This window comes from Vidua chalybeata, chromosome 7 (genome assembly GCF_026979565.1).
Source record: "Vidua chalybeata isolate OUT-0048 chromosome 7, bVidCha1 merged haplotype, whole genome shotgun sequence".
NCBI classification, from domain to species: Eukaryota; Metazoa; Chordata; class Aves; order Passeriformes; family Viduidae; genus Vidua; species Vidua chalybeata.
In genome coordinates, this window is record NC_071536.1 from 6068634 (window position 1) to 6081958 (window position 13325).

The 13325-nt window shown below is 40.1% G+C and overlaps 1 protein-coding gene across 3 annotated transcripts in view; it reads right to left on the bottom strand.

Annotated features, from left to right (window-relative positions):
- The window catches only part of DIP2A (disco interacting protein 2 homolog A), a 79796-nt gene that overhangs the window by 31131 nt on the left and 35340 nt on the right, over positions 1 to 13325 (bottom strand). For all 3 annotated transcript variants that reach the window (XR_008431872.1, XM_053947906.1, XM_053947905.1), the window contains exons 4-7: positions 9440 to 9559; positions 4607 to 4852; positions 1071 to 1199; positions 383 to 502 (exon numbers count right to left, since the gene is read on the bottom strand). Coding sequence is in view for 2 of the 3 variants with exons in the window: in XM_053947906.1 (XP_053803881.1) it covers positions 383 to 502; positions 1071 to 1199; positions 4607 to 4852; positions 9440 to 9559 (615 nt within the window). In the remaining variant the exon portion in view is untranslated. The remainder of the gene's footprint in view (positions 1 to 382; positions 503 to 1070; positions 1200 to 4606; positions 4853 to 9439; positions 9560 to 13325) is intronic.

Here is a 13325-nt window from a genome sequence, read left to right on the forward strand (position 1 = left end):
CCTGGTTGAAGTTAGTAAACACGCAATGCAGACAATCAGCAAAATTAATGGCTCCAAGTGATGCTTTCCACAATTACATGCACCTCAATGGAAGTTCATCCGGAGCAAAAGACTAGAATAACAAAAACATTGTATCTTACAAGTGTCAAACCAATAGTAGGGGAACTCTAGTGGCAGTGCTCAGAAACGTCACACTGAGTAAGAGGGTTGAGTTTAAGATTATCTTCCATGTGTCATAACATAATGACCTTTCTTGCTCCACTGTATTAATTTTACCATAACTTGTTTTCTATTCAGAAAAGAAACCAACATTTGCTAAGTATCAATTCTTTCATGAACCACTTACAATAGGAGTAAAAAATGTATCTGAAAAAAAATTAACCTTCTAGCAGTTCTTCAAAATCATCCACAAAAAACTCCTTCAAAGGTGGGCGCTTCGGTCTTTTCAAAGTATTTAGCAGCTGCTGGATTTTAGAGGACACTCTGCTATTCACTGGGACACCTGGCAAATGGAAAAGATTTATTATTTATCATATATTAACCAAAATACACTAAAACACACAACTTTCACGTGGAAATGTCATTCAGGATGAGTAGCTTGTTTGGAAGAAAACAGCTTTAACTAGTACGATTTTCCACCATGGATTTATTTATTTTCAAACAGTGCTGCTCCCTGGCTACCTGGCTGATGCAGATACCTTCTCACACTTTATTTTAGCTTTTCAAACCACTGACCCCTTCATGAGATTTCAACTGAGACATGAACAATGTCCTGTTCTCCAGGAATCTAGGTATTTGCTACACCTTAAAATTCATTCCATTCGGAAAGCATCAGAATGCTTGGAAAAATTGAGTGAATCCTTCAATATTTTAGAGGGCTTGTAAAAATAATCACAACAAAAAACATGTTAAATGCTGATTTTCATTTGTATAGTTAAATTAAATGTAAAGATATGTCTTTATATAGATCAAAATTTAAAGCTCTGAGGCAATATAAATTCAAGATGCACATGAAGATGCATATACAAGGGGACACAGATGGAAAGGTAGGAGGTCTATAATGCAATCACCATCTGCAGTTTCCAGAATGCTGCTGCTGTAGCCTCTGGGCACTCCTCGCACGGATGCGACCTGCGGGCGCTCATGGTGCAGGTATTCCACCAGGCCAGTGGTCACATCAGGGGGGGCAGAGTGGTTCTCTGCAGAAATGCAAGACAGATACAGGAGCTCATCAGGCACCTTAAGAATCAACATTATCAAACCTGCTTCTTACATGAGGGTATTTCACAAATCCTCACAGGGGATTAAGAACCTCCTAACAGACTGGAGGCACAAGCCTGCTTTGCTTGGAGCTGTGCCCCATTTCCTGGCTGTAGAGCAATGCTTAGGGAATGTCACAGAATCACAGAATGGTTCAGATTGGAAGGGACCTCAAAGCTGATCTTGTCCCACCCCCTGCCATGGGCAGGGACACCTTCCACCAGACCAGGTTGCTCCAAGCCCCGTCCAACCTGGACTTGAACACTTCCAGGGATGGGGCAGCCACAGCTTCTCTGGGCAACTTGCGTCAGCCAGGGCCTCACTACTATCACAGGGAAGAATTTCTTCCTAATCTGAGTCTCTCTTCTTTTTTAATTTAAAACCATTTCCCCTTGTCCTATCACTAACTGCCCCTTTAAGAAGTTGCTATCATCATTCCAAAAATGTAGAATGGTTATAGAATGGTTTTGAATGGAATGGGTTAGGAAATGGCAGTATTTTTGAGAAGCGTTTAAACAACAGACAAGAAGAATAGGAGGCCTGAAATATTCAGAATCCTGATGAGTAAAAACAGGAATGCAGCAGGGAAGAGCTGGAGAAAACCCTGCTGCCCAGGGTTAGAGCTGCCTCTGCAGACAGAGTCCTTGGAGGACCTCAGCATGTCACAAATCCTGCCAGAAAAACTGCAGGCAGAGTGAGATCTGGGCAGTGCTGTGAAATACATACATAATCCCCCACTCTGAGGCAGTGATCAGCCCCAAGATAGCAAGTGCTTACTGCACTGGTGCCACATTTCCAGAGGGCTCGATACGCAAGCCACAAGTCCAGCTCTAAGCGGTTTTAGAGGCATCACCAAGAGAAAAAATTAAATTCATTCCCATCCTTTCCAATGGACCTCACTGCAATGCCAATGTTTGCATTGCAGACACTAAATTCCTTTCACGTGGGTGAGGTACATGAAGGAGAAAGTGTTGCTTCATCTGTCAGAAAAATGCTCTGGATTCAGTAACCACAAAGATGACAACTGTGTAAAGCTGACCTGTGTAACCACTGCCCTCAGAGAGCCCATGTATACACCTGCCTCATATATACGCTCTCACTCTGTTCTATATTTTTAAGTTGCTTTTTGGTTGTTTTTTTTTTTTCTCCCTGGCATTCCCAAAGTACCAAACCATAGGCTTCCAGCAGCATATAACTTGGCCACAGAGACAAGTGTACCTGGTTCCCACTTCCCACCTGACAAACCCTGCAGGGACTAGCAATGTCTCACTATGTATGGAGAAGGAATATATTCAATTTTCAGGATTTGTGCTCAGATAAAAACCAAACTAGCTTAATTAATCATTTGAGCATTTTATTAATAAATGGCCATGAGACCCCATGCTATTTGTTTGTATCATCCAGAAATACCATGGCACAGCAGGGTAAGATAAGTGGTGAGGCATTTAAAAAAAAAAGGTGTGAGGAGACTTATGACTTCAGGAAGAAAGGTTAATTGGATTCAGACTGAAGGACCTTTCCATTAGTGATGATAAGACAGAGATAAATGCAAGAGCATAGTGTCCAAAGGAAGAACAAAAGGGGTATGACAGAGAATTAAAAGCCATGATAATCTGTATTTCCAGCTGCTCTAAGAGCTAAGGTAGGAAATACTCCACAGTTGATACAGTGATCTTGAAAAAAAACAGGACATACTGCCAGCCTTATTCATTAAAAAAAAATTATTACACAAAAGAAAAAAAAAAAAAAACTAAACCCAACATACAGGGTTGTCCTTGCTGGTATTAAGTGAAAGACATATTAAAAATAATGCACATTTCTATCTGACTCCACTAATTACTGTAACCGTGCACTTCCAAGAGTGCAGTTTACTGCCTGGGAACTTAGTTTGAGCTCACCATTAAAAATGCAGGCTGGAGAAGATGAGCTGTAAGGGAACAAGCTGCTAAATTTAAATTCTCCAACATCTCAAAACTGTGAATAGCTATTCAGTACATATCCAAAACCCAGAATATTTCAGTAGGGCATGGCAATTAAGATATGTAAGATGCCTTTCAGATTGCTGATATCAGCACACTATCTGAAAAATAAATAAACTCATCTTCTATGCTCTAGGACAAATCAAAGCCCCTTTTAGAAAGTATGTGAGTATTTATCAAGAGTCATAAAAGTTTGCAGTGTAAGAACTGAGTATGTTTTCATATTCTTGTGAGCTAGGAAAAGAACATGCAGACAGGAAAAATGTCCCAACTGAACTGATATTGGCCATGCACGAATGTTACCAAGCTAGGAATGAACATGGCAAGCATCGCAGAAATGAGGAAGACCATTCTTATGTGAAAATGCATCTTTTTTTTTTTTCTTTGTCAAAGACACTGGAAATTTTATCTTTATAAATCAGCTTGTAACAGTCCCTGAGTTGCTTCCTTCCTTCTAGATACTATAATTTTTCCCATTAATGCAATTTTAAACTTGCATACAGCCCAATATTCAGCTGCTTAAATGCTCTAAACTCTTTAGAAAGGCCTTGATTTTGCATACAAGGTACTGATTTTGTATGTTGTTGATTAAACATTCCTGATAGACAGGTCAATCTGGCCTGGGGCATGAGACATAACAAGCTGCTGTGCTACATTTTGTGTATCTTGCAAGTTTTTACAGCTATATTAAGAATTTCATCAATCCCAATTAAGCTTAAAAGGTTAGCCATAATTGACTTTGTAATTTAAAGGAGTTAAACACAATTTCTACTAATCCATAATATGAAATCCAGAATGGCTCAAAGTGAAGTGGTGACAGATTACCTCTTTCTTCCATCCACCAAGGACAAACAAAATTGCAAATTTCTCATTATTAATAAGCTTGGAAATGGGAATATGGGAAAGTTAGGTTTCTTTACAAACCTTACAAACAGCAGAAAATTTCCCTAATGATTAGTATTTCTGATTTCGTAACCTTCCCAAAGATTCTGTGTGTTTGTCTGTCTTTTGGGTGCTTACCAACTTAATCATATCTGAAAAACACAATCTGACACTGTTTAGGGTAAATACATGCAGATTGCAAAGCATGCACCAAAACCAGGATTCCTTTGAAATTATGCTTTGGAATCCACTAAAACTGAACCTTAGTTTCTTGGTAAAGCAAGCATTTTACCAAGAAGAATGCATGTTCAGATCTCATGAGCAACTGGCTTGGGTTAAATACATATACATCATACCTACCTGGTCTGTGAATTGCACATTTTAAGGCTATTCACAGGTATCTCCTGGTGAAGACCTTTGTGTTTAGCCCTGCTTTGGGATTTGTAATCTGATTTCATTCCAACCACACCGGCAGGTTTACTGACCTATCTGCGTGTGTGCCATGAGATCTGCAAGCACAGTGGCAGCAGTGGTGGCAGGAGCTGTATTGGAAGCAGCAGCAGGTTTCCCTCCAGGATGAGATGAGGTGGAGGATGCAGAGGATGAGGTGGAGGAGCCCTGAATGACCCGGTTAAGCCAGGGCTCTACGTTGGAATGGCTCTGGAACGGAGTGGAGCTGATCCGCCCTTGCCGCCGCAACGAGCCCTCATCTTCTGATGCTGACGATGTGTCTGTGGTCAAAATAATGATGACAGGCCTGTAATGGGGGAATGGGAATGACCCAGCACCGGGAACACGGCGTTCGGCCGCGCTCCGCGTGCTCCGCGCAGCTTTCTCGCGCGCTACGCGTGAGGGGCGCAGACTGAAGGAATGGGACGTTCACACACACAAATCCTTCTCGCTGCCGTTTTTTAGGTTAAGACAACAACTTCTACACAATAGGGCCAGAACACACTTGGAGCAAAGTTTCAATTATCTCCAACATCTGGAATGACATGAGAGTTAAAAAAAGGCTTCTAGCTACAGCAGAGGATCAGTGAGCATCTCATCCCCTCCCTATTCCACTGAAAAAATATTTCTGTTCTGAACAGGTAAATTTGATCTCGTCACACCCGAATAAAGTCCTTTTTTTTGTTGTTGTTCTTTATTTCCTTTTTTACTCTTTTTGAGGAAAAGGGAATTCTTCACTTTCCGATTCTTCTGACAAATTGTTTTGAGAACTAATTCCTAAAAAAGCCATGGTGCTCTGAAGTTAATGAAAGAGTAATTACAAAGCATGTATTTTAACCACATAAACTGATATTAATGAGTAATACACAGAAATGCTTAGTAAAGCATCTTTTCATTCTAGATGTATATTTGTTGTTGTTAGAAGTCTGACAAAGGACTCCTAATTTAATTACCATCCAATTACAACTTTCCATATGTTTCCCTTTGGAATCTTTCCTTCGTTATTGTCCATCCAAGAAAAAATAAAAAGGTCCTTCTAAATATCAAGAAAATACATCCCTTGTGATTTTGAGAGAAAACCAGAAAGTCTTATTACAGAAAAAAATCTTGCCCTCATAAAGAAATTGCTGAATTTTAATTATTTGATCTGTTACATGCTTTATATAAGGTAGGGTGTCTGTTACTATACTCTAAGAGTCCTAGACATGGAAGTCTGGGGTTAGTTACATCAGGAATTCTGCAACCTTAATTTTGGCTATTTTCTTAATCCTCTGGACACATAACTAACTGTTCATCTACATACAATTCCATATACATTTCTTGAAGCAACATAAAAAAAGTTACTCCTCATCTTGGGCAACACATTTCAGTTACCAGCTCTTTAATTTTCTGATTTTCAAGAATATATGCATTTCCAATAACTTCAGACTCATTTCTCTCAGGAGTCTAAAATCATAAAAACAAACAAAAAAATTTCATAAGAATCCCATTATCTTGATGGCATTTTCAAAGTTAAAATTGTAGATATCTCATTATTTGACCTCCCTCATCAAACATGACAATTTTGAATGAAAACACCCAAATAACAGATCTCTCAGAAGATTCAACTGTGGTGCATCCCCATTCCTGGGTCCACGTCTCGTGTGATACTTCCAGTCTGCTGCCACATTTGGAGTTTTTGGCAGCTGACTCCGTTTGCTCCTGGAGAGAAGCCAAACCTGCCCCATACTGCTTGAAACCTTCCCTTTCTTTTAGCCAGAAAGCAAAAATAAATAATCCCAAGAATATGGAACAAGATGGGATTATGAACAGCCAGGAATTAAAAAAAAAACCAAACAAACCAAACCACCATGTCTGCCATTTCTAATCAGCTGAGAGGAAGAAATAGAGCTACAGAAAAAGCAGGTTTCTCACAGAATACACACTCTGATATCTCCTTACCCAGACTCAAGACAAATGTAGTCTGTGTACAAAAAATGGAGGATCCATAGTAAAAGCATTCTAATATCAACACGTAAATACACCATGAAGTAGCAAGGTCACCCCAGCAGTAGCCCAGTGGCAGGGGTTAATCCATGGATCCTGGTGTGTGGTGACAGAACAGTGACAGAATACTGTGTGCTTGGCTTCCAGCTCTTCCTGGCTGGGAGCTGACCCAGGACAGTCACAGGAGCCACCCCTCTTTGAGCCAGACTTGCACGAAGGCTCAGCTCCAGTTCTGATCACAGGAAATTTGTGTGGGAAGGATCAGAGACTCAACAGGACAAAACCAGAAGTACGTTAAAATTTTTGGAAGGAAGACTGATAAAAGTAGCTCTTTTACTGCCAGCCAGGAATTGGATTTCAATTTAACACTGTGCTGAGAACCACGGATTCACAGAATGGTTTTGAGTGGGAAGGGACCCTAAAGTTCCTCTTGTTCCACTCCCTGCCATGGGCACAGACATTTTCCACTACCCCAGGTTGCTCAAAGCCCCATCCAACCTGGCCCTGGACACTCCCAGGGATGGGGCAGCCACAGCTTCTCTGGGCCAGTGCCTCACAACTCTTAGTGTAAAGAAGATGAATCTGATGCTTCCTTACTGGTACCTGATGGTAGCTGTTTGTAACAAACTTTCAGTTACTAATACCAAAGCATATTTTAATTAACTCCTGCCAATACAAGGACTTAAGGCAGTGGGTGAATAGCTCAGGATTAGATGCTCAGCACCACTTGGGTTTTTGCAACTTTTTGCTGAGCTAACTTTGCAAATAAAGGCAGACCCATAAAAAGACAATTATACTTATGATTTGATATAGCTGAAGAAAGTACATAGAATATTTCTGAATGTCCTGGTTCCCCATGATACAGAACTCATCCCGTGGCCCATTCTCTTATAGAGATAAGGGGATCTCATAACACCTTTTCTTAGAAAGAGCTTGACAGATTCTAGAGGCACTGAACTCTTCACAGAATATCCTGAGTTGGAAGGTAATCATGAGGAATACTGAGTCCAACTCCAGGCCCTGCACAGGAGCACCCCAACAATGTCACCACATGCCCAGGAGTGTTGTTCAAATAGTTCATGAACTTCAGCAGGCTTGTGGCCATGATCACATCCCTGTGGTGGTCACACCAGCAGCTTTCAGCTCCTATTATTTAAGGTGCTACTGCACCCTGCTCAATCCCAGTGTGAACACGCTTGGCTTCTTTGCTGACCACCTGCACAGGCATGCCAGAAGATGACACTCCAGCAGCACGAACACATAAAAACATGCAGATCCCATGGCCTCATCTTGCTCTGTACACACATGTACAGCATGGAGTGCAGGCTCAGGGGCATGGCACGTGTTCCATTTACACACCACCAGCCCTTTTGATCCTATATCCTGCTATTTTCCCCACACTTGCTCCTCCCCAAGTCTGCCCTTTTGCCTGTCTGCACCTCCTCACCTTGACATCTCATAACAAGGCTCATGCAGTTCTGAAATGCTCTTGCCCTGCATCCCACACCGTGTCCCTCACCCCTCTGTGCGCTCCCCCCAGTCCAGAAAGTGCTCTGGTGCTGACTGGGCTTCACACCTGACCAGAAGGGCAGAGGCTCTCCAGGGACAGGCCTGGACAGGGTGACCCTTCTCAGAGTCCTGAAATTGCCTTCCTGCCTGTTGCTGCTCACAGTGCCCCTCTGGGCTTGTGCAGATGGGGCTGGTGGCTCTTGGGACAGGGCATTATTTGGGCTGCCTCACCTGCCATGTCCCATGCTCTCTGCAGGTGAGCAGGGCAGCTTTTATCACACAACCTAACACTGCCTCCACAGCATCTCAGCTTCTTTTTAATAGTTGCTCAGAAAAGAAAAGATACTTTAATAAAAATACTTAGCATATCTTCTAGGTAAAAATGTTAAGGGTCAAGAAAGACCATATATAAGAACACAGAGGATTCCTGTTTATTAACTAATGAAATAATTGGAGAATCCACAAAAATAATATACTTACGTGTGGGACTAGCAAACTAAAGTGGAATTCTCTTTAAATGGGAAGAAGACAAAGAAGAAATATAGCTCCGAAAGCATACCTGAACTCTTCTTTCTTAATCCCCTTCTCTAAGGGGGTTAAGAACTAGAAATGACAGAGAAGGGCAGTAGAAGTCAGTGTGCTTCTGCTCCTGGACCACATTACAAAAGACAAATGCACATTCTCAAAATAAAACATCTTAGGAAATCCCTCTTCTTCATATACAAGACACTGGCCTCAAACCACTTGGCTTGCTAGCACAACATGTATGACTTTCTTAACCTTCAGAAAATTCATTGTGAGACAACAGAAGATTACCTTTCCCCCCTAAAAATTAAAAGGCATTCTGTCATAACCAATCTGAACAATTATAATGTATGACTTTCTGACTGTTTCAATCTGCTCACCACTGAATAGCTGAAACCATCTGATGAGTGCTCTGCAATTAATGCAGCAACTTAATGCTCTGGTATTTTCTTCAACTTTAAAAAAAAAAATCTTCTCCAGTGTGAGATGAGGTATTTTCAGCTCTGACATGCTTGCCTAGATTATTTCCTCTGAGTGAGATATGATGTAAGAGAACATACTTAATGCATAAAGGGTACCTGCTCACTCTGTGACTGCTTTCATGTGGACTTTCAGCAGCTATGCTATCTCTAGATGAGACACTAAAAACCGTGAGGAAAAACATCACAGCATAAATCCAACCAAGACCTGATTATTGGGAAATACAGCCATGATAGAGAACTCCAGTGCAACCCACTAACAACTTTGGGCAGGGACACCTTCTGCTATCCCAGGCTGCCCTGCTGGGATGGGATACCACAGTTTCTCTGGGCAGCTCTGTGAATTCTCTGTGCTCACTCAACACGTACCTGGAGGGGTGTATGTCTCTACTGAAGAGTGCACCAGGACAGAGCGTCTCTTCGAGGGCATGGGCATCTTCCTCTCTTTATATTTTGCAAGTGCTGCTTGTACTGCTTCAGTGTGCACATCTAGATAGAAAACAAACAAACAAAAAGGTTAGAATTTCAGTTAGTCAGGAGGACTGAATCAACACCACTGCCTCCAGCTCCAATCCAGTGCAGAAGCAATGGTTTCCAAAGCTAAGGGAGAATAAGCAGGGGCAAGTTGATATATTTTCCTCACAAAATCACCCTGAAAAGGCTCTGTGAGAAGCATTTTGAAAACCTCCCTGAAATAAACACTGCAGTTATAGAGTACCCAGTATGTTAGTTTTGAACTGTCAGTTATTTTCATCTAGGGGGGAAATTTCAATGCAGATTCTGTAAATTTGCAACAGCATTTGACTCTTCATCCTCAAAATCCAGGAAGGGAAAAGAAGTGCAAGTTCATGCATACTTGAAGTTCTCACAAAACAATGCAAGTAATAAAAAACAGAAAAAAGAGACTAATGGACTTAATAATCTTAGAGGTATTTTCCAACTCTAACAAAATTCTGTGATTCTATATGAAGAATTAGGGGAAAAAACACACAGAGTTTTCACTTTCCTGAAAGTAAAAATTACCCTAAGAGGTTCAAGGGCTGTAGTTTAATTTTTCTAATTTTTAAGCCAAAACTGAGATTAAAGAGGAATTCAGCATTCAGTCAAGATCTCACTGCAGATAAAATTTAATGTATTACAGTGATTTTTCAGCAGCTTTTTCTCTTTGACATCTACATTCCAACGGTATCAAAAGCTAAAAATTATGCAGGAAGAAAATTCATGAGAAGTGAACAGATGTTGAGGAGGAATGAGGCAGACCAAAAATAGGCTTTGACTTACCACCTAAGACTCAAACTCATGAAAAGCACAATACAACAAGTACACACTTAAACATAGTTACAATGGGCTTGTTGCAGTTTAGGAATGGCATTCTCCAATGTAGCATTTCCTCTAAAAACACTTCAAGACAAGCACTGCTCACTCTCTTCCCCCCTCCTTCCTCTCTGTGGTAAATGGAGAGGAGAATTACTTGGAAGCACAAAAGGCAAAGATCATGGGTTGAGGTAAGAACAATTTACTGAAAGCAACAATGAGATATGAAAATGAACAGTAACAGCAAGACTAATGACAGAGGGTACAAGAAAAGAATCGCTATTGCTGAGTGTGGCTGTCAATAGACAGGACCCAAACCAGGACAAGCCCAGCAGTGAGTATCTGATTCTGCACTGGGCTGACCACATTTCTTCTACATGGAAACTGTTGTACAAGGCTTTCAGAAATTAACTATTCAGTTTGAAAGACAACACATATTCTACGTATCCATCTATTCTTTTGCTAAGATGCAAATATATAAGAGGTAGATAAATTTGAAGGTATGAAACTATTTGTAGGTATGTGTGTATGACAGACATATACAACTTACATATAAAATACAATGTAACATAATTGTACATATAATTTTGTAAATATAATAGACAATGAAAGTCTCTCCCTGTACCTACAGGGATTTACCTTTGTGATGACTACGGTATGAGTGTTTTACAGTATCTTCTTTTTTTTTTTTTTAATTTAAAAAGTACCATTTCTGTTCTAGCCCTGACCCCCCTTTGGTCATGCTGAATCCTAAGGAACATTCCCTTCAGTCTGGCCAAATGGAATCTACAAAATCACAACAATTCCTGAACATGGTCCCAGACACCAACCAGTTCTTTACAGCAATAACGTTACTTTTCAGTCTGCAGCTCCTTGCAGATAATCTGTTCAGAGCAGTATTTAAAATATGTATACATGCAAATATACTATCCCACCTGTGTGCTCCTACAAGACTCAGGAATGCACTAAGTAGATGCTTATCTCAAAGAAGAACTTTTTGTGCAAGCAACATGGGAGGTTCAAAGATGATGCTGTTATGAGAGGAAAATATTAAGAAGGAAAAAGGGGAAAAAAAACCCCAAACCTGTAAAACCCCTACCCTTTAATATTTTTTTGTTCTGGGCCCCCTGTCAGAATTTTGCTGCTGTCCTTCACACCAAGGACTTAATAATAGATGTTTTATAAATTAAAAATTCCCCTTATGTCTGACTGCCTCCTTCTCCATTCCCACATCTAGGCTTTTTGTCAAGTCTTGGTTTCTCCTGATCCTTAGTTTTAGCTGTAATTGTCCACTAAAGAAGTTTATTCCCATAGATACCCAGAAGCAAACCTTTTATGTCCCCAAATTCCAGAAATTCTAACCAGGATTCAACATCAAGGGGTATTTTTGCAGCCTTAAAAGTAGGGGCAAAATGTCCATTCTGCAGGACACGTTTCCTTGGCAGAACTTCCAGCCAAAACCAAGCTGCAATGTTTCTAGAAAGAGATAGTAACTGTGAGATGCAGTCACTTCCATCATGCCTACATCTACATACAATTTGAAAGACATTTTTGTTACATTAACATCTCATAGGAAGCAGGGGAACACAAATTGTTCTCCAGAAAAGGTCTTCCAAAGAGCAAAATAACACACAATATTTGTAGTCTGCATATAAATACATTAAACTATTAAATAATGTGGCAGATTAAAAAATGAAAGCATTCTTAGACAGTTGTGCATTTTGGGAATGGAAAGGCCTAGATGGAGGCAAGGGTGTGCTGGGGCTTTTTAACAAAGCAGAGCAGGGCAGGTCATAACATCACACAAATTTGTGGAAGCAAGCATGGGAACTACTTTTTATTCCATTTCCAGAGGGCAAAATCACTACCACCTCATCCTCTAGTCCTAACTCCCACCCCAAAACCTGGAACAGACTAGATTAACTGATAAAAAATGCAACCAGGAGACAGTCAGGATGAATTTTTATTCTGTTCCATGTTTTATTTTTACAGCGCCAATTTAACTCATCATTCCCTCTATACTCATTAAAATCTATTCCTGGCTTGAAATCTTTCCTATAATATCTTGTCCTTGGACATCAGCTGAGTAGGAACATCCTCTCTCATCCAAATCAATGAAGTAATTGCTTTCACTTCCCTGGAACACTTTGTTCCTATTCCACTTTCGCTTTAAGAGCTTTTCTACATGATGAAACACATTTCAATAAAAGAAGTAAAAGGAATGAAACTATTTTAAAGAAGCAGAACACTTAGGGTATAAAAATTCATTAATTAATATAAATTAAATTTTAACTGGATATTGGAATTGCAAAAAGAAGCTCTCTACCACTGTCTGTTACTTAAATTCTTCAAAATTTACTGTGAAAGTGATTCACCATGTAAGAACTGTGGAGTTCAGTTTTCTTCAGGGAATTAATCACTCAATCAGACCAAATGTGTCACATTTTTGAGAACAGGGATCACAAATGCTCAACAGTGATCACTGGAAGTGATGAACAGCAAGCCCAGCATTTCATTAACACAAAGAATATGTGTACCAAAGTGAGTGCTGCCATCCAAAAAGCAGAAGAAAAAGTCTTGGAGAAGTATTTCTAAGCTTCTGCACTTTATTAAGCTGCAAGCAACCATCAACAATTAATAACTTATTATAAACATTTTCTCCTTCTGCTGTAGTAAACAACATAATCTTCTCTCCCATTCCTTGTACCTATTTTCATTTTCTTTCTTTCCACATGTCCTTAAAAAAGAATTAGGGAGGAAAACTAAAATAGTTTGTGGACTATAAATCACCTACACTCTTACAGCTCCTAAACTATTCAGCTATTAGAAGAGCATTTTTCTTTCCTATTTGTAGCCTCTGCTCATTTATCAACATCTGATTCTTGTCCCTGCCTCAGGCACAGAAGGAAGATTTTCTACAGTTGGTTGAAGGAAAAAAAAT